The sequence below is a fragment of the Kryptolebias marmoratus genome, linkage group LG12, assembly GCF_001649575.2.
Source record: "Kryptolebias marmoratus isolate JLee-2015 linkage group LG12, ASM164957v2, whole genome shotgun sequence".
Lineage (NCBI taxonomy): Eukaryota > Metazoa > Chordata > Actinopteri > Cyprinodontiformes > Rivulidae > Kryptolebias > Kryptolebias marmoratus.
In genome coordinates this window covers 17,392,954-17,419,248 of record NC_051441.1, presented here as the reverse complement: position 1 = coordinate 17,419,248, position 26,295 = coordinate 17,392,954, and the positions used below count along the sequence as shown (strand labels likewise).

The following is a 26,295-nucleotide window of genomic DNA, read 5'->3' as shown; positions in this document are numbered from 1 at the left end:
TCCCCTCCTGCAGCTTCGGAAAAACTCGTACAAAAACATATATTGAAACCTGCAGCTCGATGGGAATAATGTACGATGAGTTTTGGTACTTGTACGTTGTATGAGGTGGATGAAATTGGAAGGAAAAAAAAAAAGCAAAGGGTTTCCACAAAGTCAACAAGAGGTTTCTGGTGAAAGAAGTGAGGAAAAACCTGTGTTTGTTTGGAGCTCTGTAGCTCAGACAGGCTTCACAGGAGAAACATTCAGGATTTAAACAGGCCGCAGAAAGTTGGACTGTAAGTGTCTGAACGGACGTTTGGATATCTTTAAATGTCTTCACGCAATTGCAGTTTACGTTAAAGGATTTTAGAGATTTTCCCACAAAACATTCAGTTTAGTGCGACGATGTCACTTAGTGTAACTTTTCAGCTGTCTGAATTGTTTGTTACAATTTCTACATCGAGGCTTTTCTTTTTTTTTTTCCACTCAGCGTCTCTCGCTCAATGGCCGTCCAAAAAATCATTGACTTCCATTGTGTCTGAGCTCAGGATTTTCCTCTTCAAAACAGGAAGTGAAGTTTTTATTTTAACTTGTCAAACACATAAAAACTGACAAGTGACAGTCTGTCTCTTACGCTTCAGGAATGTTTGCTTATAGTTTTCACACTGCAGCTCTTTGTTCGAGGCTTATTTCCTGCGCTGCCTTTCTGACTGCCGGTCCTGTTAGGAGTGCTGTGCGGTTACCACGGTGACCCCGATGAGCAGTTCTTTTTTGCTCTTGGTCGTTTTAACGCTTCTACAGCTCAGACATGGAAACATTGGCATTTTGTCAGCTCGGATCATGACCGAAGTGCGTCTCGGATGAGTGTTCGGTTCTGTAGAAGAACATTTATTTATGTTGGACTACAGACAGTAGCTGCGTTGGCACCCTTTAACGTTTGTTCTGATTTTTACTTTCCTTCTCCGAGCGTTACAGGAGCAGTTTTCACGGAGCAAACCCTCCCTCTGCGTTGTGTCACCCTGTTGATGCTGACCATGTAATCGTTTGATGGGTTGCCTTTTTTTCATCCACACTTTAGGCCGACCTTCTACCTCCTGACGAAAGTCTGGAAAACATATCAGTCCTTGTGGCTCGCTGTGCAGACATCTGCCTTTTATCAGTTCAGGGATTTCAGATATTTTCACCTCTCCATGTGCCGTCATACCACAGAAATGTTTGATATATAAATATATTTATATATACATGTATAAAATGTTCATAAAAGTTAGAGTTTATATGGTTTGGGTTAAAACGGTGATGTGTTGTTGCGGTGTTAGGCTGAATCTAGGCTCCCCGTCTGGTTGAGGTCACCGTCCAATAGGAAACTGAACCAGTGTCTGCTTTTAAGACCTGGCTGCAGAGAAATAAAACAAAAAAAAAACGTGGAGTTGTGGATGTTAGTGATTTATCAAAATGGCACAGTTGTGTGAGAACGCAGGCTTTCACTGCTGCGGCGAGGCGCCTCTGGGTAACACGGACGTGCTCATCAGCAAGCAGCTGGACGGAGAACAGAGAGCCCGACGCTCCGAGAGAGGAAGAGACGGAGCAGCGGCGTTTAATTTATGGGTGAAAGTGCAGGGAGAGACGCCTCCCCCACCCCCCGAGCCGTCTGCCGCGTTCGGGTGCCGTCAGCTGAGCGTCCTTCCTGCCTCCCCTCTCCCTTCCTTCCTTCTCAGTCTAGTCTGCAGGAAATAAAGGGATTCACGAGGAGGTCTTGACTGTCCTTTGGGGCCCTGTGGCTTTCTGGGATAGCAGGAAGTGATTGAGGAGCCAAATTGGATTCCTCTGCTCCGACCCCAGAAACCAAACTCAGTCACTTTGCTGAAGAGAAATGCTCGTTGTGGTGAAGGGGGGGAATGTATGTTGGGTGGATGCATTAAAGTAACAGTCTGGAGCTAAAACAGCTCCTCACTGCTACTTTCTCTCAAGAAATGAGTCGTTTTTTTGTTTTCCATCTCATATTTTTGTAGCTGCTCGATAAAAGTGAATGATTCTTTAACCTTGGCAGAACTTGGGGTACTTCATCGTTCGACACCTGCGCAGGTTGACGAGTGCGCGCTCCCACCTCCGTTCGATGTCGGCGTGGCGTTCATGACCCAGCTCAGAGGTGACCCCCCCTCTACTGACGAGGAAAAGGTCACTGCTGACGTAATCCTTTCAGTGCCAGCCTCAGAAAGACGTTAGTTTGTGGAACACCAAGTTTTGCAATTCAGTCATCGCAGTCGTAGCTGTTTTTAAAGGACGGCATTAAACTGAAGGAGGAAGTCAGTTTAGAATCAGGACCGGCATAAAACAGGCCCGTCAATCGCAACATTGATATTAAACATACCTGATAATTTACCATTTTAATCCTAACCCTCCTCGCTACCAGGAAAACAAAATATTGTCCAATCACAATTTTTTTTAAATTCCCCAATCTTTGTACGGTAATCAGACCCACCCCTTCACATTTGGTGTCTTTGAAAAGCTCTAAATGTCCTCTGTAGACAGAAAAATTAGTTAATTCAGTAATATGCAGTGGCTGGAAGACATTCAGCTTTAAAAATGTCCTCCACAGAGGACAGATTTTGACTACAGGAGGACAGGAGGACATAGAGGTTATAAAAGTAGGAGTTTTTGTGAATTAGAGGAGTTGCCCCCTTCTGGTGATTAGAAAGAATGCATGTTTAACAACAACTTTTGAACCTTTTATTTGGATAACTTTAAGGTTTATATAGTCAATAACTGAGATCAACATAAAAATTTAATTTGTTCTTTTATTTTTACTAATAAATTTACTGCATCAATAGAATTACACATTAAATAAATAAAAAATATTTATTGTAGTTTTACCGTAATAATTGAACCAAAGTAAGAATTTAGGATTGTATTTTTTTTCTTCTATTTTTTATACAATAGAAAGTTTATTAAATTTAACCTTATTAAAGGTGAACAGTGGTGGTCACTTTGTCTGTGGTTACTTTTTTGGGCAAGTTCAGACAAAGATTTGGTTTAAGGATTACTGCGTGAGGGAACAGATGGTTCTGGGTGACTTCCTGTCCTTTGAAACTTTGCACCTTTTGCAGTTTTGGTTACTGCACACCTATACTTTCATCGGTACAAATAGAAGCTGCCTGTCACGTGTCTCTTTGTACCTTCCTCGGCCTGTTTTGTACCCACCTTGCAACACTGATGATTTAATCTACTGGAGTATTCGTATTATTATCTTCTGTAGTTTGAGCGTATACTGAGGTTTGTCAAATCCTAACTTAACCTCTGACACCTGGCTGAACCCTAACCCTAAACGAGGTCACAGAAACATATTGGTACACAAAGAAAAAGGAACAAAGACCACTAAGTACCAGGTGGCAAAAGGACAAATTACTCAGAACTCAAACAGATCTGTCTGTGTTTTTAGTGTCATTAAAGGGACACATGCAGTTCCAGACGAGCAGTTTTCTTTTAAATATTCATCTTCATTATTTATCAACGTATTGAACTATTAAGAGAAATATACAAACACCCAGTGGTAAGTACATGGGTATGAAATGATGATCTGGAGCCAAAGCCGAGCAGTAAATCCCCGCTTTAATCTGATATTACACAGACATTTGCTCTGATTAGAAGGTATCAGTCTCCCTGTGAACAGCAGACAAGGTGAACCCTTCATCAGCTGGTAGACAGACAGAGCATCTATAAAAACCTTTTCTTTCAGTCATGTCTGGGAAACAACCTGTAGAAGTGAATCAGAGAGAGAGATGGGACTGTGGCCAAGAGCCAAGGGAGATGTTTTCCCATCAGAAGGCCACAGAGATGTGTGGCAGCTGTTCTCCTCTCAGCAACGCGCTAACATTTCTCCTTTACATCTCGTCCCTCTGTGCCCCCGTTAAGTCGTCAGAACCAGACGAAGGATCAGGCCCAGCAGGCTCTGGTGTCCCCCGGTCAGCTCCCAGAGGAGGCAGAGTGCCTCACGGTGCCCAAGTACAAGAGGGACCTCGTTCAGAAGCTGAAGATCCTCCGGCAGGAACTGTCCCAGCAGCAGCCTCAAGCCGGTCACTGCCGCATCGAGGTGTCCCGCGAGGAGATCTTCGAGGTGAGCAACAAGAACGGCTACCGCTCAGTCAGGTTTACAGAAACCGAGTCAAACTTTCACGTGATAAAAGCCAGGACATAATTTCATAAAACATGGCATCTCATCGTCAGATGATCTTAGTTTTAACACTCGCTGTGGGTGAAATGCATTTCTTCAAGGAATGCTATAGGCTTTTAACTTGTTAAGTTATTTTTAGGTCCTTCCAAGTTATTTTAAACATCCTGTTTTGTTTTGTTTTTACTCCTGGCACTGTTGTGTTCCCTGTTAAAGGTCGGTGTGTTTCTCTCACACACGGTTATCTACGATGTGTGAAGGTTCTCAATATCCAAACCAGACCTCTTGTTTGAGAAGATGATTTTCCCATTGGGGGCAGTGTTTTCCCCTTTTTCCTCTCTCTCTCTCTCTCTCTCTCTCTCTCTCTCTCTCTCTTTCTCTGCCTGGAGGAGGTGCAGAGCCGCCATCAGAACAACACCACCTGCAGCAGACTGCATGACCCTCATAAAATATGTGCTGGAATGTGCTGGAACAGCCGCGTCTGTTAATCTGAACGAAGACATTTTTGTTGGCTGATCTCAGCATGCGAGAGAGGGTGGGAGGATAGGGGATGGGTGTGTGTGTGTGTGTAGGGGCAAGGGGGGACGTATTGAGGTTGAGCGAGACATAGCTGCATAGCTTCTCCAGACCAGCTGAAGCATTAAATTATGCCTGAATAAGAAAAAGTTATGTGGTGGACTGTGAGATCTGCCTGTATGTGTGTGTACGTTTTGTTTTTGTTGTTTTTTTGGTGTAGATAAGACATTTCCATTTCCCCTCAGAGCACCTCTTGTGTTGGCAGCTCAGTCCTGAGGGCATGATGGAACCTGGCAGTGGGAGAAGTGGTGTTATTAGAGCCGTGTGGCTGTGTTTATTATAACTGCCTGTAATCCACTTAAAACAAACCCTCCCACTGACGCTGCGAGCCGACTGCACGTGTGATAAACTCCGACGGAGGTGGAGAAATCTCAACTCAACAGAGGGGGAAAAAAAAACATGGAAATGGCCGCTTGGACTCCAAACTGCAACCTTCTTGTTCCTCGGAAAACTGTTACATCACAGTAAAAAGATGTTTGTTTTAGTCCCTTTAAAGTGTCCCAGACTCCATTTAAAACTCTAATTATAGTTTGAACTGAAGTGTGTTTAGTAGGTCTGATCACTCTTTTTTTTTTTTTTATTCTCAAGCTAATAGTCTTTTTACTAAGGGTCTTATTAAAGCAGATTTCTTTCCAACATTCATTCATGAGCTGTTCCTGTCCGTCCTGCAGGAGTCGTACCGGCAGGTGATGAAGATGAGGCCGAAGGACCTGTGGAAAAGGCTCATGGTGAAGTTCAGAGGGGAAGAAGGACTCGACTATGGAGGAGTGGCCAGGTAAGGAGCCGTGGAGGAAAAGTCGTCTTTCTGGGGACTGAACCAACAAAAACAGACTTTAGGTCCTAAGCATGAAAGGGATATACTAGGACATGATTATGAAGAATAAATATCTTACCTGTTGTGGATGCATAGCTCTTTGAACGGTCTCAGTTTGAAGAAAAATAGGTCTGATGAGCGAACAGCTAGTCTGGATTCCTAAAACAGCCCCGATCTCCAAAGTCTCACACAAGATACTCCTTTACATTGTCGCCATTTTGACATTACACGGTTATTTTGGCAGAAATATTTGGAAATTTCTGCCAGATTTGACCCCAGGCTACATCAGAAATGCTTCCCGTTGCTTCAGATGTTGCTGTTTGCACTTTTAAATAACCACAGAAATCTATCTAAATATTCATGGAGTTCAAAACTGATGGTGGTGTGAAGGGTTTTGAAATAACCTTCACATGTGCCACTGGGAAAGACGACATCAGTTCACTTGGGTCTCGAGCTGTTAGCTCATCGATCTGATCAGAATTAAACTTTTTTTTACAACACATCACCTTTCGCCCACCCCTCATGGAGCACCCCCAGCATGTCCTGTTTCTGCTGCCGTAGTTTATTTTGAAAGGATTTTAAGGTTGAAACTATGGTCCAGGCTGCTCCATTGTACCTGTAACAATTAAAAACGTTCAAACTTCCCGGCTAGCAGCATCAGCAGCAGCACATGTCTCTGCACCTGAAGCCTCTGTTTCATTAAAGGGCTTTTCGGCTGTGAGTAAAACTTTAATTCACCTGAAGTTTTCATCCCAGCTCTGTGACCACAGTCATTTTTCAATCAAAACGAGGGGTGTTGTGGTTGAATATAAAAAAATGAAATGAATTAATAATCGTCTTCCTCTCTTCCTCATCTTCCCTCTCCTCCTCTGCCTCCCTGCAGGGAGTGGCTCTACCTGCTGTCCCACGAGATGTTGAACCCATATTATGGCCTGTTCCAGTACTCGCGCGACGACATCTACACGCTGCAGATCAACCCGGACTCCGCCGTCAACCCCGTGAGTAACAAACTGCGAGCACATCCAGGTGTCTCTCGGCAGCAGACTTTAGGATCTCGTTAGCAGGAAAATGACACATCTTCTCAAGCTGCTGTAGACCTAATAATCTAGACCAGCCTTTTTGTTTTTTTCCCCTCTGTAATGAAATTGCCTCACTCCCACGATAGCATCGGTAAAACGGGACTTAATTTCCTCAGAAGGATATTGCGAGTCATGTGGAGATGCCTTCAGAACCTCTGGACTGACTCGTCGACTGCGTATCCGCTGTTGGACCCGTGTCGAACTCTGTCCTCCAGTTTTCACATGATGTTGGATTCAGGAAGCTGAGTGAAAATCATTTTAATCAGAACCACATCGGTCTCATGTTGGCACGCTTCTTTCTTCTTTGTGTGATTCTTTTTAATTCTGTAAACATTTAAAGGCTTGTTAAATGCAGCTGTGTGGTACAGCTGTGTCTGATGCAGCTTAGTTCTCACCCAGACTTTTTTTTATAACTTAGTTCTTGTTATTTTTTTTGTACTTGAAATCACGTTTTGACAATTTGTTGTTAAAACAGGACAGTGGTCCCAGGTTGGGATTTATTGATCTACTGTTTTATTGGTAAAAAGTGAAGAGAAACAACTTTTTGGTTGTCATTAACAATGTAGAAGAGAATGCTTTTATTCCCTACAGATTTGTGTTTTTCAAACTGGCAAAACCTACCTTTAAAAGGTCTTTTCTTCTATTTTTTATTCACATTACTGTTATTTTCATCTTGTTGGACGTTGTGCCACGTTTTCTCTTTTAAAGTAGCTCTGCGGTGTCAGAAAGGTTTGGTTAGGTTCAGTGTTGTCTTGATGAGTGACCAAAACATATTTTAAACTTCATTTGTAAAGTTTTTTCTGTCTCCTTGCAGGAGCACTTGTCATACTTTCACTTCGTCGGCCGCATCATGGGGATGGCAGTGTTTCATGGCCACTACATCGACGGGGGCTTCACTTTGCCTTTCTACAAACAGCTGCTGGGTAAACCCATCACTTTAGACGACATGGAGTCTGTCGACCCCGACCTGCACAACAGCCTTGTCTGGATCCTGTACGTACAAAACTCTCTTTATTCACAGTCACGACTGTAAATGACCCTTAGGTGTAACTAAAAAACACGACCGTATCCTTAAAACACATTAGTCCCAATGCTGCTTGAACGAATGAGAAAATGTATATTGATAAAGATATATTTGCAACTTCAAAAAAATGTTTCCTTGATAACAGTGCCCCCTGGAGGTTTTTTTGCTTTTACTGTCCATCCATCCATTTTTTTTTAGCCGCTTCTCCTTTCCGGGTCACAGGGAGCTGGTGTCTGTCTCCAGCAGTCACTGTGGGAGAGACAGGGGGACACCCTGGACAGGGACACATGGAGACAATCAAGACAAACAACCATTCATTCACTCTCACACCTAGGGACAATTTAAGAGTTACCAATGAACCTAACATGCTTGTTTTTGGTCTGTAACATGGGAGAACATGTAAACTCCACCCAGAAAGGCCCCAGGTCAGGAAGTGAACCTGCAACCTTCTTGCTGGGAGGCAACAGCTCTAACCACTGCACCACTGTGCCAGTCATAATCTCTTGGAGCAGTAGTTAGGAACCTTTGATCTGGGTATATGTGGGAAAATACAAGCAAGTGATATTTTACCTGTTGTAGATAACTCTTTGAATGACCTCAGTTTGAAGAAATGGAGTTTAATTTTGACCAGATTGACGAGCTAAAGGCTGTCTTAACACTCCGCACATCTCAAAGATTTCCCAGCAGTTTCTGCAAACACTACTTTATGACCCTTTACGCCACCATCAGTTTCAAATGACGTTTTTTCCTGCAGAAAAACTTTGATATTCCTACTGAAAGGGTTCCAGGTTTCACCAGACGTGCTACAGTCAGCTGCTGCTGTTTGTACTTGAGAATAATCATATAATTCTGTATAAATAACAGTGTAATCAAAAACTGATGGCAGTATGAAGTCTATAAATTGTGTTTTTGAGACTGGAGTTGTTTTAAGACAACCTAATTTAGTCTCAGCTCTGCTTAGACTCGCCCTGAGCTCATCAGTCCGGTCAGAATTCAACTTTATTTCTCCAAATTGAGGCTGTTTAAAGCGTTATCTACAATGGGTAAGATATTTATTATTAATAAGCTAGTGGAAACACCACCCCACTTCGAAAGATGGGAGTGATCCCTTTAATCACACAAATCCACAAAGTTCTCTTCTGTTTTAATTGGTCCATCTCACTATTCTCTGCAAAGTACAATAAGCAGTTTTAGGCTTTTTTTTGATGACTGTTTGATGATTTTTCTGCCGACAGGGACAATGACATCACAGGTGTGCTGGACCACACCTTCTGTGTAGAGCACAACGCTTACGGCGAGATCATCCAGCATGAACTCAAGCCAAACGGTAAAAGCATCCCCGTCACCCAGGAGAACAAGAAGGAGTACGTCCGCCTCTACGTCAACTGGCGTTTCCTGCGAGGCATCGAGGCGCAGTTCTTGGCTCTGCAAAAGGGCTTCAACGAGGTCATCCCCCAACACCTCCTCAAGTCTTTCGACGAGAAGGAGCTGGAGGTACGTCACTCTTTAGTTGAGCGTGTGAGAGCGCAAACGGAGCTCCGCTAATCCAGACCCGCCGAAATGATTTGTCTGCCTGCAGCTGATCGTGTGCGGCCTGGGTAAAATCGACATCAACGACTGGAAGTCCAACACGCGGCTCAAGCACTGCACCCCAGACAGCAACATCGTGAAATGGTTCTGGAAAGCTGTGGAGTCCTTCGACGAGGAGCGCAGGGCCCGGCTGCTGCAGTTCGTCACCGGCTCTTCAAGAGTCCCTCTGCAAGGTTTTAAGGCCCTGCAAGGTAAAAACAGCAGTCATATGAGCCAAAGTGTGTAGTTTTAATGAGCACTGAATGCTATTTGAAAATAATAAGAGTGTCTCTTAGGTGCACACAGGCTACTTGACATTAATGGTCTCCATCAACACAAACTAATGTGTGTGTTTGGGAGTCTGTCCCTCTTTGTGTGTGTTTGTGTCTCTGGGTTTCTCCGATCTGAGACGAGCCCTCTGCCTGCACGCATGCAGCGCTGTGGTTCGGTGGTCTGTTCTGGCACAGATGGGTACAAGGTGATCCACAGGCAGATTGAGCCCTTCCACACATGACCTGCCATCAACAAAAACCATCAACCAAGACTAAAAGACACAAAACAGGACTTCGGTGGATGTCAGGACATGAGATTCCAGTCAGGAGACATTTAGCAGTTTATAAATCTGACTTAAATGTGCATTTAACAGAATAAAAGGTGTTTTTTCAGACACTTAATGCAGGAAAATGGCAGCACTATCCCCTGCTTTAATCCTGGAATAAAGTAGTTTATCTCAGTTTCTGATGTGATTTAGTTGTTTCCTTAAACAGGAAGTCTGCAGAACTGAGTCAGAAATGAAGACAAAATGTGATCCACACATCATCTTTTTAATTATTATCAGTCAACATTTTTGGACCCAATTTGTCATTTTTACTGTATAGAAGCCGTGATAGTACGTCTTCACAATACTAACTTTAATACCAAAAATAACTTAATTGTGACTTTATTTAACTTTATTTACTTTATTTAATTTAACTTTATTGTGAAAATCTAACATCTGCTGAGGAGTAAATGTTGAAAAGTAGCTATCCATGTATTTTTATTTACCTTATTCCTACGACTCATGATGGTTTGCATGAATTATGCTTGCTACTTCTGGTCAATTCCTTTTTTGAATTCTTATTTTCTGACAATAAACCTTAATTTTTAGTGCAATTCCAAGCCGAAACATGTAGGAAGATTACATCAGTTGAGATCGTTGCTCATCCCTGTCCCTTCAGCTACTGAGGACTGTGAGGACGACTTGAAGGGACACTAAATAGTCGCATATTTTGCTGTTTTATTAACTCTGTTGCTGCAGATGCTGGTGAAGCAATGATTAAAAAGCTCAGAGGACAAACATTTGAGAACAAATCAGACTTTTAGGGGATTTTATTGAAAACAGAAAACTTCAAATACTCACAGCTGAACCTGTTAACATTTATTCAGAACTTTTTAGATTCTAGTCCAGGGAAGGGCAACCCTGATCCTCGAGGGCCACTATCCTGCAGGTTTTCCTTGTTCCTCTGCTCCAACACGCCTGATTTGAATCAATGGGTGATTAACAGGCTTCTGCAGAACATGAAGAGGTGATTTAACCACTGAATCAGGTGTGTTGGAGCAGAGAAACAAATAAAACATGCAGGATGGTGACCCTCAAGGACCAGGATTGTTCTAGTCAAAGTATGTAGTCTTTTTGTATAGTAGAAAATAAACTATAGTTGAGAGTGAAAATCTGAATGTTTTACATGCTGAAATGCTACGTTCCCCATCATATATGTTTAATAAAATAAGACCTATAAGAGTTCAAGGCCTTGTACAATAAGATCAAGTTGTGCAGCACAACTTTAAAAAACAGCATCACTACAATAACCAAAACATGGAGTTAAGGAGCAAGAATCTGATTCAGATCTGTGGGAAACACAACAACTGGCATCTCATCTTTTACTGGAAATTACCTCGCCTCTTAGAGTCACTAAAGCCAGCTCATATCTGGAGTGTTTTATCATTTTTGTCTTCTCTTCACATTATTATTCTTTTTATAAGCTGCTGTCTTTTCTCCGCCGGCCCGACAGTAGCTACAAACTACAGAAGTTTTTCGCTAACAAAATGAAACAAACACTGAGTTTTTGTTGGTTTCTTCAGCCTGATTCTTCGTTTGTTTCTCTGCGACGGGAACTGAACCGCCGGTCGTAGGAACAATCCTTTTTTATCCTGAAGGAAAGCGCAAGACGTGTGTTGAAGTTTGGCTTCTTCTGGTTGGAATTACAGCCGTGAACAAAAGATCTCTGTGTAATGGTCAAATGAATTGGAGGACAATAAGCAGCAAAATGCAGATTGATGGTTTCAGTCACTCCCACTAATATTTAATTGGACCACTTTACATTTGTTTACAACATTCATTCACTGTGACATCATTTTGATAAGGTTGTGCAGTCCCCCAAGCATTAATTTATGACCAGAGTTATTTGTTTTGTTGTTTTGCCAAGTGTTGATGACGACAGGTAAATCTGTTCTTATCACCCACATGAGCTTTATCTGCAGGGTCAAACATTCAGGGTTTGTACAGAAGCTTGAAATCCTTGAAAGTGCTTGAAAATGATTGTGTTTACAAGTTTTAAGCTGCTTGGAGGAGGAAGTGAAGTTCTCATCTTGAATGTATATATAATGTTTAGGTAAATGTGTTTTTCCACCACTTTAAGTTGCTGGAAAATCTTGAAAAATACCTTTTTAAAAGGTTTAAAAGTGGTTGATTTTTAGTCGTGGAAAGGTGAAAGCTGATCCCATTTTTTTGCACATTAAATAGGTGAGCTGTTTCTTTAAATATGTACTCTCAAGCACAAAACAAGTGCTATTTTTGTTTCCATTTTTTTGTAACATGTTGCCTTGAATGTTGTTTCATCCAGGTGCTGCAGGACCTCGACTCTTCACCATCCATCAGATTGATGCCAGCACCAACAACCTGCCCAAAGCCCACACCTGGTGAGAAAGGTTTCCGATCATCTGAGACTGACTGTAAAGCCTGTATCTCACTGGGCTGCGACTGTTGTGAGAATCCACCCACTTGGACTCGCGCTGATTTGGTACTTACGCCACATTTGTGTACGTAACCGCAAAGAAATTGCGACATTTGGGTGGCAGTCCTGCAAATGATGTGCAATTTATTCTCTGTCTTGGTCTCCAATCAGTTACAGATTGGTTTCATAATTTTCCAAACCCTCCCACGGCTGTCTCACATAAGGGGCTCAGGAGGTAAGGGTTCATCCTGTAACCGGAGTGTTGCAGGTTCAAAACCTCCACTTCGTCCGTCTCAGCCATTGTGTCTTTGGGCAAGACCCTTCACCTGTCCTGCCTACTGGTGGTGGTCTGAGGGCTCAGTGGCGCCTCACTTCTGTTAGCTGTGGCTCCAACGTAGCTCACCACAGTGAGGCTCTGCGACTGATTAAAGAAAACTAAGAACATTTAAAGACTTGTTTTTTAAACTCTGGTGAATGCCGTTCATGATTTGACACCAACGTTCGCAGTGCAGTGAAATACAGGCTTAACCGTGAAGACAGATCAGAAAAACGTTACCAAACTGTGACAACGCGTTTGTTTTAATTCCCTCTGTGCGGCCATTTCCGACCATCTGAAGCACCTTCCTTTTGTGTTTTTGCAGTTTTAACCGGATCGACATTCCTCCCTACGAGAGCTACGACAAACTGTACGACAAGTTGCTCACTGCCATCGAGGAGACGTGTGGCTTCGCTGTGGAGTGAGGCGTCGAGGGCGGACAGAATCAACAGCTTGGCCATCAAGAGCCGCCGTCCACAAGCCAGTTCATTCAGTCGGGGATGGGGTGGGAGGGGTCGTCGATGGTTAACCGTAACGCTTGTACTCTGACAGGACGCGTCAGGAAGCTGAGGGAGGCTGAAACATCTGACTCTGGGTTCTTTAGAAACCCTCCAGCCCTTCTTAATATCTTTTTTTTATTATTATTGAAAAGGAATTCTTCAGCTGCTAATAACTCAGACTATTTACTAACTTTTGGAACTTGCAAAGTGTTTCTTTTTTTCTGGATTCATTGAAAAAAATAGACTTTATTCCATGTAGCAATGCTCCATATTACCACGCAGATCACAAGGTCAGTCCACTCTGAAACAATAACCACATTGTTTGCTGCAGGACAGAATTATTATTATTATTGGTCACCGCAACCACTCGGAAACTAAGTCTGGATGCAATGTGTGCATGACTTCAGCTGTTTGGTGTCTCAAAAAGCAGTCCCACTGGGGCGATTTCAAGGATGGGACGTGTGCAGATGAGAAGTTACAGCCGACTTGTTTACATCCTTCTCCAAAGACAGAAGCAGGGAGCTCCGCTCCTCAGCCGCTGCCCTACAAGAAACCCTGTTTTTCCACATTTGACGGATGTGTTTGAAATGAACGAGTAGCTTAAAATGTGATATTTTTGTATAACAGGGAAAGCGAGAAACAGTGAAAAAAATCTATATAATATATATAATTTATTGCTGTTATATTTCAGAAACCCCTTTTCCGTTGTTTCCAAAAAATAATGAAACCTTTGAAATGTTTAGTGTTACAGTTTTTGTGACAGCCGAGTGAAGCTGGACTGAGTGAAGAGCAGAGGACCGAGCACACGTCCTTGAGGAACACCTGTGCTCCGGTCAAAGCTGCGGTTTTTGACTGAATCTCTGAGTGAAAGGGGAGAGAAAGCTCACAAAACCTTAAACAAACGTCCTCGGAGTGCCATAATCATTTTTGAAATGATAAATCTTTGCAAACATTGAGCTTACCCTTTAAATTCTACTGATTTGTTTTCCTCCTGCAGCTGCGTTTGGGGGTGGGATGTACGGTGCACGCTGCCGACAGTCATTCAGACCTGGACTAGATTTATGTTACTTACCAATAATGTATGAAGAGCCCAAAGTGTCATCATTATCTACTTTGTTTTATATTGAAAAAAGAAGGAGAAAAACTTTACTACCTTTCAGCCATGTGGTGCTAAATCTCAGTAACTTTTCTTTTTTTTTTTTTTAATGTTGCCCTCTGACATCCTACTGCTACTCATTTTCATACCTGCTTGTGGCCACGAGAGCCAGCCACACTCTCAGGAGACGTCATTTGTAGTTTGTAATGTCCATTTGGTTTGAAACTAATACAGGATCATTTGTATTTCTCACCGTTTCATTGCTCAAAAGGTCATTTGCATTGATGTGCTTACAGCAGAACATGAACTCACAGTAGTCGTTGCATGTCTTCATCTGTGTTTTTGGGTTCAAAAATGGACTGGACAGGATGGAAAAACTTGATTTAAGCCTGGTTTTCAGTCCCATCATTGATGTTTTTATGGGGGGGGGGGGGGGAAATGGGAGTTGTTTTCTACAATTAAAAATGTTGAATGTCTTTTTTAAAAAAAAAACAAAAAAAAACATGCTGCCTGTCTAGCAATCTCTAAGACCGTGGACTGTTCTCAACATTTGCATACATTTTAAAAAGAAGTTTGATTTTTTTTTTTTTCTTTTGGTTTTCACGAGCGTATGCAAAGTGAAAAGTGTCCTCAGATGGTGCTTTGTACAGTAATAAGATATTGTTCACATACGTGGATCAAACAGACTGTAATTTATCTTTAACTTAAATAGAAAAAAAAACTGTTTCCTGTTCTGCAAAGAGGAATTGCACACAAACAAAACGAGGTCTCCGGGGGACGTATTTACCCGGGCCCTCTGCACCAGATGTTGAGTCACCTTTGAGTCCAGTGCACAAGCTGATCTCCTGCTGTCTGCTCCGACACTACGTTGCTCTGCAGTGCCCCTGTAGTTGGCTGTCAGTAAACAGGTCAAAGTTTAGGGACGCCGCTGTTTCATTTTATTTTGTTCTGTGTTTATTTTTCAAATAGCATGATCCACTAGCAGGACTATATCTCTCTCTCTCTCATGGCTGACTGATGCAATTTTATGTATGTTAACACTATCATTTTGTAAGAGTATTTTATTTTTGTGTGTAATTAGTTCTAATTAAACTTGCCTTTGTCTAACAATGTAAGGCCTTGTACAAATACATGTTCTGTCTTTTTTTTGGGAGTATAATTGTGCGTATAAACAGCTGCTTAGTTATGGGATCTGTTTATCAGAGGGCTGCACTGATGGAGAATAAATCCAACGTGGGAGATGTAGAAACTCTGGCTGGGAGGGATATTTTGGATAAAATGATTTGCTTTGCAGGACTAAATTAAAGTGATTTCTATGTATTTTGTAACGGCAGCTTTAAAATGAAATGATAAGCCAAAAAAACAAACTTTTTGTAGCATTTTAGAAGAGCTACAAACAAACGTGTCTTCTATGATCGCCTGCTGCTGAAAGGTGTATTAGCGAAATATCTCATGAACCGCCGAGCCAGTTTAAATTAAACCTGCAGAAAGTGATCTTCGTATGTACGTCTAAAATGAATTAACCTGTTGCCAAACACCTAATGTTGCCATTAGGTATTTGGAGTCAACTTTGTCAGCAAAATATCTATATTGAAACGTATATATTTATTGAAACCTTCAGGAAGTAATCGTTGGATGTATGACTACATCTTACAGTGTCATTAATTTAAAGGTTTGACCAAAGGGATTAAAACTCAATCATTACTCAACATCAGATGATTTTAGTCTAAAACTCTGGCATGAAAGGTGGTGGGTGATATTCATTCCTTCAAGGAAGGCTAAGCCTTTAATTTTATGTTATAATCTAGTCTTTCTTGTAATGGTTTGGTTTAGTCCAAAAACAGTTTTGTTCAGCTGTAGTCCTCTTCCTTTAAACACTTATTCCTTTAAATTCTCATTTCCTGAACTGCCTTTAAAAGTCAACGCACTACTTTAGAGAGGAATATCTCCCATTGTTCCCAGGTAAACATCTGAGTAGCGGTTCAACCTGATTAATTTGATCCGTTTTAAAAATGAAGAATAAAGAATAGACAAAAGGAGACAAAAAGTACTTCATGTTTCGGGCTGTCCTGGTGACGTAATTTACCGTTTACGCAACGGAAGCCGCCCGGCCGAATCACCCATTTCTTGCCACGTACATATACATCCGCCAACGTCCGTTGCGGTTGCCGAATGCAGATGTAAAGTAAACCCGTAATGTCTGAAGAAATGTCTTTTCTCAGCCACCGTTTTTACGCACAGCGAGAAATACAAACGAGTCTCCCGTCACGTCTGTGCCGACTTTATTTTCATGTTCATCGGAGGAAGCGGCGCTCTACTTTTCACGAACTTAAGTCCAAGAGTGCAAAAGACGTGCACAGTTAGCGCCGCGATGTGTTTTTATTTTGAAATCTAAATAAAAGCTGTCATTTTTATCTTCCTTCTGTTTCTTTAACGTTTAGTTAAACACAGGAATCGAAACCCGTTCTGCGGATGAATACGTCGGAAGGGGGCCCTCTTGTTCCTTAAAACCCGGACCTCATTTCGTGTTACCGGTATTCCAGTACCACTGCCGGCCCGTTTTCTAACTGTAGTCTAGGCCGCTTTATATTTGCCTTTTTTTTTAAAAAGAAAGTTTATACATTTTAGTAACAATATGCCTGGATATTCCGACAGAGATCGCGGCAGAGATAGAGATAGAGGGTAAGTGCGTTTTCCTCTCTTTTTTTAAGACGGTTTCGATCGTCGCGTGACGAGACTTTAAATAATGGAGGAAAAAATTGTGCCGGTTGTCCTGTTTTTCTTCCAAATTTAACTAATATACTCAAGTTGCGAGAGCTGCCAGGTGTTCAACAGACACTGTAACGAGGCAAACGCCGTTAAATGAATTGGTGGAACAAATTAATAGAAAAAACTTTTGATAAAAGCCATCGTCGCGTTTTTTTGTTTTTTTTTTAGCTAGAGGCCTTGTTTGGCCTCGTGCCCCGGCACAACTGGATTTTATTAGCTCAGGGTTACGTTTTTCCTTCGCTGTTGACACTTTTAGCAGAAATACGTATAGTTATATTTTTGAAATGCGTGTTTATAGCGCTATGTTTGTCACTGTTGACTAAAAGTGTAAAATGTTCTGGTCATTTAGTTTGTGGCTAACGGAGAATTAGCATCCCGGCTAACGTAGCCGGCTAGTCGGCTTCTCGCCATGTGGCGGCGTCTGAGCTCACAAAATGCCGGCTGATTTTTTTTTTTTTTTCCCTTTCACTCGTTTCCTCCTCTCACAAATTGTTCTCTTACTGGTTGTAAAGTATGACCTGTTATCTCCTTGCCTTGCTGTCTGTCCAAGTAATCCGGTCTGACTGCTTCTTATGTTTTTTGTTTTTTTTTAATTTGCAGCTATGGCAGTGGGCCTCCCCGGTTCGGTGGCAGTCGGAGTGGAGCCGGAGGCGGTGGAGGGAAGTTCGGCAATCCCGGTGAGCGACTCCGGAAGAAGCACTGGAACCTGAACGAGCTCCCGAAGTTCGAGAAAAACTTCTACCAGCAGCACGCCGATGTCGCCCACAGGACCCCGGTATGCATCCCCGCATTTAGTGTTATGTAACCATACACCTCATGTTTGGAGTTAGGTAACAGGTCCAGTCTGTATTTTAAAAAAATAAATCTCTCTTCTTCGATTTGCAGCAAGAGATTGAACAATACAGGAGGACCAGAACGATTACAATGAAAGGGAGAGACTGTCCAAACCCCATCACAAAGTTCCATGAAGCAAGCTTCCCCTGTAAGTTTCAAGACAAAAAGAGGCCAAAGTGTTGAGCTGCATGTGTCTTAATCGTAACCCTGCTTTCTTTTAGCTTACGTAATGGAGGTGATCAACAAACAGAACTGGACTGAACCAACACCCATCCAGGCACAGGGTTGGCCCCTGGCTCTCAGCGGGAAGGACATGGTCGGCATCGCTCAGACCGGCTCTGGGAAGACGCTCGCTGTAAGCTGAAACGGATACCACTCAGGTTGTGTTGATCGACGTAGGCCGGTGGTGCTCGTTTAATAATTCGGTGCGTTCCTTTTCAGTATCTGCTGCCTGCAATTGTCCACATCAACCACCAGCCTTTCTTAGAACGTGGAGATGGTCCAATTGTAAGTAGTCCTAACTAATATGGTGGCACAGCTTTTGTTTCAAAAGGGACTTGCAGTACCCTTTTTGTGGTTGGGTAACACACTTTGTGTAATTATCTAATGCATTGGGATTAAAGGGCCAAGCAGAAGAAAGCTGAGTCAGTAGCTCCTTGGTTTTCTGTGTAAAGCTTTAACTAATATCCCAACAGTGCTTGGTGCTGGCCCCGACCCGTGAGCTCGCCCAGCAGGTGCAACAGGTGGCCGCAGAGTATGGCAGAGCTTCTCGTCTGAAATCCACCTGCATCTATGGAGGAGCACCGAAAGGACCTCAGCTCCGTGACCTGGAAAGAGGTACTGAAATGTGTTTTTTGAGGAATGGAGGGAAAGGGCTTGCCACTGAATCTATCCATCTACAGGTGTGGAGATCTGCATTGCCACTCCGGGCAGACTCATCGACTTTCTTGAGGCGGGAAAGACAAACCTTCGCAGATGCACCTACCTGGTGCTGGATGAGGCCGACAGAATGCTGGACATGGGCTTTGAGCCACAGATCCGGAAAATTGTCGACCAAATCAGGGTATGAGTCTTCCTTGTACTTGAAGCCCTGAAAGATGAACCTGGTCTGAGTTTGTGTATAATTTGGCTAATTGTTTGTTTTGCAGCCTGACAGACAGACTCTGATGTGGAGCGCCACTTGGCCTAAAGAGGTTCGCCAGCTGGCAGAAGACTTCCTGAAGGAGTACGTGCAGATTAACGTTGGCGCGTTGCAGCTTAGCGCCAACCACAACATCCTCCAGATTGTGGATGTTTGCAATGATGGAGAGAAGGAGAACAAGTTAGTGTTAACCCCTGCATCATGATGAAAAAACAAAGGTGAAAAGGTGACACCATGAGCTAAACGAATGATTGTTTCTCATTAGGCTCATCCGTCTACTTGAAGAAATCATGAGTGAGAAGGAAAACAAGACCATCATCTTTGTCGAGACCAAAAGGCGATGCGATGACCTTACCCGTAGAATGAGGAGGGATGGGTAGGTGTTGACGTAAAGTGATTAATTCTGTTTTTGTTGCACAGATCGGTCCTGAAACCTTTTATTTCTTCTAGGTGGCCTGCTATGGGAATCCATGGTGACAAAAGCCAACAAGAAAGAGACTGGGTTCTTAATGGTAAGCTTTGATCCATAACCAATCTGAAATATAATATCAAGTGTGTAATTCTGATGATTAAGCCTGATTTTATTCATTTCCCCCCGTCAGAGTTCAAATTTGGAAAAGCCCCAATTCTGATTGCCACAGATGTTGCATCCAGAGGTCTAGGTCAGTATCCGTCCTGAATTCCTTCATACTTTGAATTAGCCATGTTCCTAAAAAAAAGTGTTTTGCTTTCTTAACTCTTCTGCTTCTTTCTGAGTTTCTCCCCTGACCTGAAGGAGCAGTCTGTGTGGCAGGGCCTTGGCATGACAAGCCCAGGTATCCAGAGGGGGAAGGAGGATTCTTGGAGGTGTCCAGACTGGCGAGGCACGGGTCTCCCAGTCATGCAGATGTACAGAGGTGACCAGGCCCAAACGAAGCCTAATGTGCTGGCCTGCCTAAAAATGTGGGGGAAGAGTTGAGGGCTGGCCATATTTCTTCCCCCAAATCTTTGTTCTCAGCAATGGTTTGGACTGCTTCACACACCCAGGCTCTTAACTGTCCCAGCTCAAAGCTCAGCTACACTGTCTCCTGTTGTCTTGCATGTACATTTGGACAAGGCATTGCAAGTTTTTATTTAGAAGACTTTCTGTTTTAGACTGGTAAAGCATGGGTAATGATGCAGTTTCCTAAACTTCTGTCTGAAGAGCAGTCCGTGATATCGATCATACCTTCACCTCTGTTAATGACATGGCTACTGGCGCTTTTGGTGACAGTACAACATGGTAGTTGGACACATTTGGACAAAATCCAAGCTCGCATTCCTCCCTCGCCTGCGTTTCAAAGTCATGTCGAGACCTGCCAACGAGAGACATTATGGTCAAGTGAACGCTGGGTATGGATTAAAAGCTTGCCATGCTGAGAAGGGGTTGCACTGTAGACCTGCAAACGGGTTCTGGTCTGCAGGTTCATGGCAAGAGACAAGAGCGTGACAAAGGAACCTTTTCTAAGTGGTGGTTCACTCTGAGGCAGTAATGGTCAAAGCAGCCCTCCTATGTAGACACCTATAGGGTCACTTGACAATATGTGAGGGGTGTGCTGCGGTGGGAATGGATTAGTGAATGCACGCTCCAATTAAATAGTTGCTCACTATGGAGTCTGCATCGTTTCTCTGTCCCCACTGTAGGCCCCTGTGGATCAGGCATTTACATTTTACTGCCAGTTTCTTTCAGCCTGAAGCATTTCTGCCCCATAATGGGACTAACTTGGCGTCTTTTTTTTGATCTGGTTGTTGTGGTGGCTCTGGCACGCAACTGTGTGCTGCCCTCTCTCCTGCCACACTGCAACATAATCTTACAGATGTTGAAGATGTGAAATTTGTCATCAACTTTGACTACCCCAACAACTCTGAGGACTATATCCACCGCATTGGCAGAACGGCTCGTAGCCAAAAGACGGGCACGGCCTACACCTTCTTCACCCCGAACAACATGAGGCAGGCCGGGGACCTCATCTCTGTGCTCCGCGAGGCCAACCAGGCCATCAATCCGAAGCTCCTGCAGATGGCAGAAGAAAGAGGAGGTAAACCTAACGAGCATGCCGCTCTTTGTCTGTCCGGGTGAGGCCACGGCAGGGTGACGAGCCGTTGTTGTGCATTTATTAAGGTTGTGGGTTTGTTTACCTTCCAGGTCGTTCAAGAGGCGGCAGAGGCGACTATAGAGATGACCGTCGGAATAGGTATTCCACTGGAAGACGTGACTACGGTGGCGGTAGGGACAGGGACGGTGGTAGAAGCTTTGAAAATGGACCAAGCAAGGCCTTTGGCGCTAACTCTCAGAACGGAGGCTACGGCGCCAGTAACGGCACCAGCAACGGCTACGCTGGAGGAACCTTCGGCAGCAATGGACAGTCCAACTTCACTGGCGCCCAGGCGGGCTCCTTCGGCGGCCAGAACAACTTCCAGGCCCAACAGTTTGCCCCCGGCAACGCTGTGACGCAGAACGGTGGGAACCACTTCGCCTTCCCTCAGGGCCAGGCCCCACAGCACCCTCCCCCTCTGGCGCCGTTCTCCATGGCGCCACAGTTCTCGCAGTAAATGCACCGTAAACTTGAAATGAGTAATTTATTGCTTTTGGTCTCTTCAGTTCTTTCTTTCATCCAAATTTTTGTATTCACACAACAGGGATATGTCAGCCTTTTCTTTTCTTTTCTTTTTTTTTTAAAGATCTGCAGTGCAGCAGTAGTTGTTGCACATTTGGTTTTTATTTTGTTTTTTCCTATTTAATTTGTTACATTCCTCAGTAATGTTTAGTTTTGTACCAGGTAATTACAAGTGTATTGGTTTTCATGTGTAGCATTGAACATGTTAAGCTCCTACCTTGAAAGTGCACTGCATGATCTTTCAAATAAAACCCTTTAAAAGACTTTCTTTTGTAGTTGAACTTTCTTTACGTTCTTATTAGCCCTGAGGGAAGTGATTTAGTTCTGGTAGTACTCTTACTGTCCAGCAGGTGTCAGGATTCAGCCTCAGTTCAGTTCTGTGTCAATAAGGTTTTTGTTGCAAACATTCAGGTTTTCTGTCATGCACATCTCTGCTGTGAGATTTGTTTAAATGTTTTATCGAATTTTCAGGTCTGGTTAACTGAAATGTAAATTCTAGTTTTTGATCTTTGTATTCAGTCTTTAAATAAAACTAAATGCAATGCTTTTTTTTTTTTTTTTTTTTTCTACAGTTACTGAAAATGCATTTAAATGACTACAAAGGGAAAATTTTTTAGATGTGACCAAAATTTCATGAGAATCTGGCAGTGTTTTTAGTCTTCAGATGAAAACTGGAGCAGTATTAAAATTATGATGCATCGTTTTAATCCTGTCATTTCAATCCACTAAAAGATAATTTTGGGGTTTTAAATAAGACATAAGGTTGGAAGAACTGGAAAATTTAGTTCTTAGGTGTATTTAGATAAACTGATTTGTGATTATTACAGAAAGATTTAAAGAAAAGTTTGGAACAAAGCTGTGGTTTATTTACATTTCTGCACCACAGTATTTTATCTTTTGTATCAATTCACTTTTTAAACCACTTTGTATCGCCTTGTTGCTGAAAAGTGCTTAATTCTCAATCTTATATGTATGGAATTTAATATTTAACCCAATAAAAGCCACCTTTGTGCTCCAACAAGGACAGATTAATCCATTTTATTTAGACGTGAAGCAAAAGTTTTCAGATTTAGCACTAATTGTTATATGCTTAAAGCATTTGTGAAGCTGGAGAATTTATCAGTCATTCCTAAAATGTAAAATATGCTTCTGAGTATGAAAGAACGCTGTCATTTCCAAACTTGTCTCCTTGTTCCACTTTCAAAATAAACAAGATTTCTAGAAATATATATTCTGAAGTTCTCTTTAAATAGAAGAGGGACGTTAGTGTAAGGTTATATTTGAACTGTGTTGCTTTAAGTTACAGAGAGACGGCAGATGTCTCCCTGCAGCAGGAGAGGAAACATCTGCAGACGGAGGCATTTGTTCTCACAAGATGCCAAGAAAAGAGGGGGGAAATCCTTTCCATTCCAGGTAAATTAATATAGTTTTGACATCAGCTCGTTTAGAGAACAGTTTAAAGCTCAAAATCGTCTGAAGTCTTGTTTAAGTTGTTGCAGCCGAAGCTCATTGATCGTCACGTTGTTGTTGTTGAGGCGAGAGCACAGCCTGCTTCTCGTGTCAGCGCTGACCTGTCACCCACTCGAGGCTGGTCACAGGTCAGCGCTCGCCGGGTCCCTCCCAGCTGCTGCAGGCGAGGCGCCTTTAAATTGCTTTCTGCACGTTTACTGAACTGAAAATGTGAGGAATCCGCTCCGAGTTTGTGTTAGAGAATAGCTTTCCCCCGTCTGTTATGTGACGGCTGCGCCCTGCTGCTGACAGACTTTTTTTTTTTTTTTTTTTTTTGGTGCACGTTTTTGTTTGCTTGTTTTAATCGTTTACATTTCTTTGTGTGGGGAAATAATAGTTTCCAAATTACTTTTCTTGTCTAAGATCGTTTTAGTGTACTGATAAGGGTTCATAGCAGCGTCTGTAAATGGCACCCATATAATGTCACACCCACCCCCGTGCTTTCTGTGGGGACAATGATTCTCTAACAGGACCTCGTTTTTCACCTCATCTGAGCTGAACAGATGTGTCTTGTGTGACTAAAAACAAACCTCCTTTTTAAAGGTTTAGAGCTGTTTTTATTTTGGGGCTTCAGAACCGGACTGTGCACTCTTACATTAGTTGATCATTTTCAGGTTTTCATTTCCTTTTTTCTTCTTTAGAACCTCGATGCAGGAACAGTCCATATTTTTCATGTAAAACTGGGAGAACGTTCTGTTGTTCCATAGCCAGTTTATGGAAACCCGCGGCTCTTTTTCCTCTACATGGTTTGAAAAACTGCATTCTTGGCTGCGCACATTTTTTATTTATTTTTTGGCAGCCACCCCAAACTGTATGATTTAATCTGCTGGAGAACACTTTAAAAATGAAGACGGGCAGATTTGTACCAGCCTTCATCAGCATGCTTCTCAGACCTGAACACGCTTGTTTTGTTTTTGTTTGTTTTTTTCTGTCTGAGAGGAGCTCTAAAACACAGCTGCCGCGCTCCTGAGACGGGTTCGAGGCACCTGAGACGACTCTGCGGCTAGTTTGAGAGAAAAAACGCTTTTTGAACATGTTCAAATCACAAGCGACAAGACTGTCGGCCTCTGCGACTCACGGGAGGAAAGTGAGAACCACCAGGAAGGTTTGGAGGCTTCCCTACAGGTCCTGTTAACCAACTAGTCACTGACTAGTCCCGACGAGTCGCAGCTCAGTGAGAGGCTGGATTTACAAACAGCACCTTTAACTAGAACGTCATACAATTTCTGCTGGAATAACTGCCATTTAAAAATAACAACAATGTAAAGATTTATAAAACAGCATCTGGATGAATACGACATCAATCCACGATGGTGTCGGCCCCGTTCAGACTAGCCTTTAGCTCATCTTCCCAGTCAGAATTAAGCTCTTTAAAGAGTCCGAACTGTTCCTTTAATCCAGTGCACAGTCCAACAATTGGTGAGTTTCTTGAGATTTCCTTCTGAGTGCTGTCAGGAGCAGCGTTTTCCCATATGACCGATTAAACACGAGCACTCGGTGCAGACAGCTTCAGGTGCACGACTCGCAACCAAAAAGACCCGCTTCTATTCGTCTAACAAGCCGGTGTCACCTCTGAACTCAACGCGACAAACGCGATTGCACTTTGTGTATCACATACCGCTTACTTTGTTTATTTTTAAAACTTCATAGGAAGGATGTAGAGAGACCAAATTTTTACTGATGCTTTTCAACTAAATTGTTGTTTTTTTCCATCATAAAATGGATTTTCTTGACATTTCTTTGTGTCCAGGTGGGATCTACGTGGCCTTTTCTCTTCCTCCTCCGCAGGTATGAAGGTGTTGGTTGTAGGAGTCACCTCTCTGGGTGTGCGTCTCACACACACCCACAGCAAGCATGAGACGGAGCAGCATGCTGAACAAATTTCTTCTCGCTGACGAGGAAACGAGCGGCATTGTTCGCCTCCTCGGGCTCAGGTGCTTTGAAACTCCCACTAACCAGTTTTGTGTTACTACAAGCTGCACACACACACCTGAGCATGTATCTGAAGTTCTGCGTGTGTGTTATCAGTGTTTTTTATGCCGCTCTCTGGTCCAGCGGCAGGTGAACTGTGCGTTCCTCCCGTCAGACCTTGACTCTTGAGTAATAGTTAAGGGTGTGTGAATGATAAGTACTGATACTCAGAAGTTCGGCTCCCTTCAGCTCGGCGAGGTGTTCCGATTCACGTGGTTCAAAACACAGATCTGGTTCTTCCTGCCAAAACTGTTGAGCCTCTTTCCAAAACATTTCCATGACAGCGTCATTAAAAAAAAACGAATCATTTATCCTGACTTCTTGATGACAAATAATGAGAGTAGCTGAAGCTCCTTGTTCGACCAGTTCCTCTACATTCCTTTTCTATTATAGTTGTGAAGAAAGTCGGCCTGTAATCGCTCTGACACTTGTCTTATCTGACTCCAGAGTAAAATTCTGATCATGTTTTCTGACCATTACTTTCTGTAAGGAAAGTAGGATCATTAAAACAACTCAGAATTATCCTAAAGTTACAAAAATGTGCATTTTTGACCGTATCCTGTCATATTTGACCACGTTTCCTGACATTTGAGTGTGAAAACTACATTTCTGAGTCAGCAGGGTCCATTTTAAGCCGTTGGAATAAACGCACAGAGGTGAAATCAATAATATAAAGTCGGCGTGAGGGTTTTTTTTTTTTTTTTTTTGAAGTTACAGGAGAGCGGAACAGGTCGGCCCGGTCTGCAGCTGACGACACACCTGTCGGGTCTGGGAGGAGCTGAGACAGGTGGACGCTCCTTAACCGAGAGGAGGCGAGGTGAACGAGAGGGAGAGAGCAGAGCGAGGGGGAGCTGGAAGGAGGGGGAAAAAAAACGCACTCGGACTCAGATTTCACCGACAGGACCCGACGGCGTCCCGAGATGTCGAAGAAAAACGAATACAGCCCCGCAAAGATCAACAAGTGAGTTCCCTGTGTGTGTGTGTGTGTGAGGTTTCTGCTGTCCCTTCATTCTGACATTTTTAGGTTGCACTCTTTGAATGAGCCATTTAGAGCTCTTTTGACTTCACTGACTTTAAAACAAAGTACCACATGGATGTATGGATACAGGTTACTAATTTTACGAGTTCTGTGGACATGTCCCTTCTTCCTTTGGCTCATCTGACATACCTGCACAGCTTTCGTTTGGATCTTTACCTAAGGAGTGTATCATCAGCGTATAATGACTTGTCTCTAAGATGACAGAAACCCAGAGAGGGTAATTAATATCGTATTGTTGTTTTTACGGTGTAACGACCGGTTTGAATGGGAGGAGGGGGGGGGGGG

At 43.0% G+C, this 26,295-nt stretch overlaps 3 protein-coding genes across 3 annotated transcripts in view; all 3 read left to right on the top strand.

Moving 5' to 3' along the window:
* smurf2 (SMAD specific E3 ubiquitin protein ligase 2) overlaps positions 1-15,221 on the top strand; it is a 53,467-nt gene extending 38,246 nt beyond the window's left edge. Inside the window, exons 12-19 of the mRNA XM_017416600.3 lie at positions 3,889-4,090; positions 5,392-5,495; positions 6,418-6,532; positions 7,428-7,606; positions 8,873-9,131; positions 9,217-9,418; positions 12,089-12,164; positions 12,841-15,221. Of these exons, the coding sequence (XP_017272089.1) occupies positions 3,889-4,090; positions 5,392-5,495; positions 6,418-6,532; positions 7,428-7,606; positions 8,873-9,131; positions 9,217-9,418; positions 12,089-12,164; positions 12,841-12,940 (1,237 nt within the window). The 3' untranslated portion in view covers positions 12,941-15,221. The remainder of the gene's footprint in view (positions 1-3,888; positions 4,091-5,391; positions 5,496-6,417; positions 6,533-7,427; positions 7,607-8,872; positions 9,132-9,216; positions 9,419-12,088; positions 12,165-12,840) is intronic.
* A 1,416-nt stretch (positions 15,222-16,637) lies between these two features.
* On the top strand, positions 16,638-21,755 carry ddx5 (DEAD (Asp-Glu-Ala-Asp) box helicase 5). Its single transcript, XM_017416608.2, has 13 exons — positions 16,638-16,793; positions 17,481-17,655; positions 17,766-17,862; positions 17,936-18,069; positions 18,156-18,221; positions 18,410-18,551; positions 18,617-18,777; positions 18,863-19,035; positions 19,121-19,231; positions 19,306-19,367; positions 19,458-19,517; positions 20,691-20,912; positions 21,020-21,755. The coding sequence occupies exons 1-13, from the start codon at positions 16,747-16,749 to the stop codon at positions 21,424-21,426; spliced, it is 1,857 nt and encodes a 618-aa protein (XP_017272097.1). The 5' UTR covers positions 16,638-16,746; the 3' UTR covers positions 21,427-21,755.
* Positions 21,756-25,777: 4,022 nt separating this feature from the next.
* The window catches only part of evplb (envoplakin b), a 15,607-nt gene continuing 15,089 nt past the window's right edge, over positions 25,778-26,295 (top strand). The window contains exon 1 of the mRNA XM_017416589.3: positions 25,778-25,932. Coding sequence (XP_017272078.1) covers positions 25,892-25,932 — 41 coding nt within the window. The 5' untranslated portion in view covers positions 25,778-25,891. The remainder of the gene's footprint in view (positions 25,933-26,295) is intronic.

What these genes read in the sequence shown, in the direction of transcription:
- ddx5 (XM_017416608.2), top strand. Translation starts at nt 16,747, where the DNA reads ATGCCTGGATATTCCGACAGAGATCGCGGCAGAGATAGAGATAGAGG. An exon ending in AAATTGTCGACCAAATCAGG is followed by an intron (nt 18,778 to 18,862) that starts GTATGAGTCTTC and finishes TTTGTTTTGCAG; the next exon opens with CCTGACAGACAGACTCTGAT. An exon ending in TGTTGCATCCAGAGGTCTAG is followed by an intron (nt 19,518 to 20,690) that starts GTCAGTATCCGT and finishes ATAATCTTACAG; the next exon opens with ATGTTGAAGATGTGAAATTT.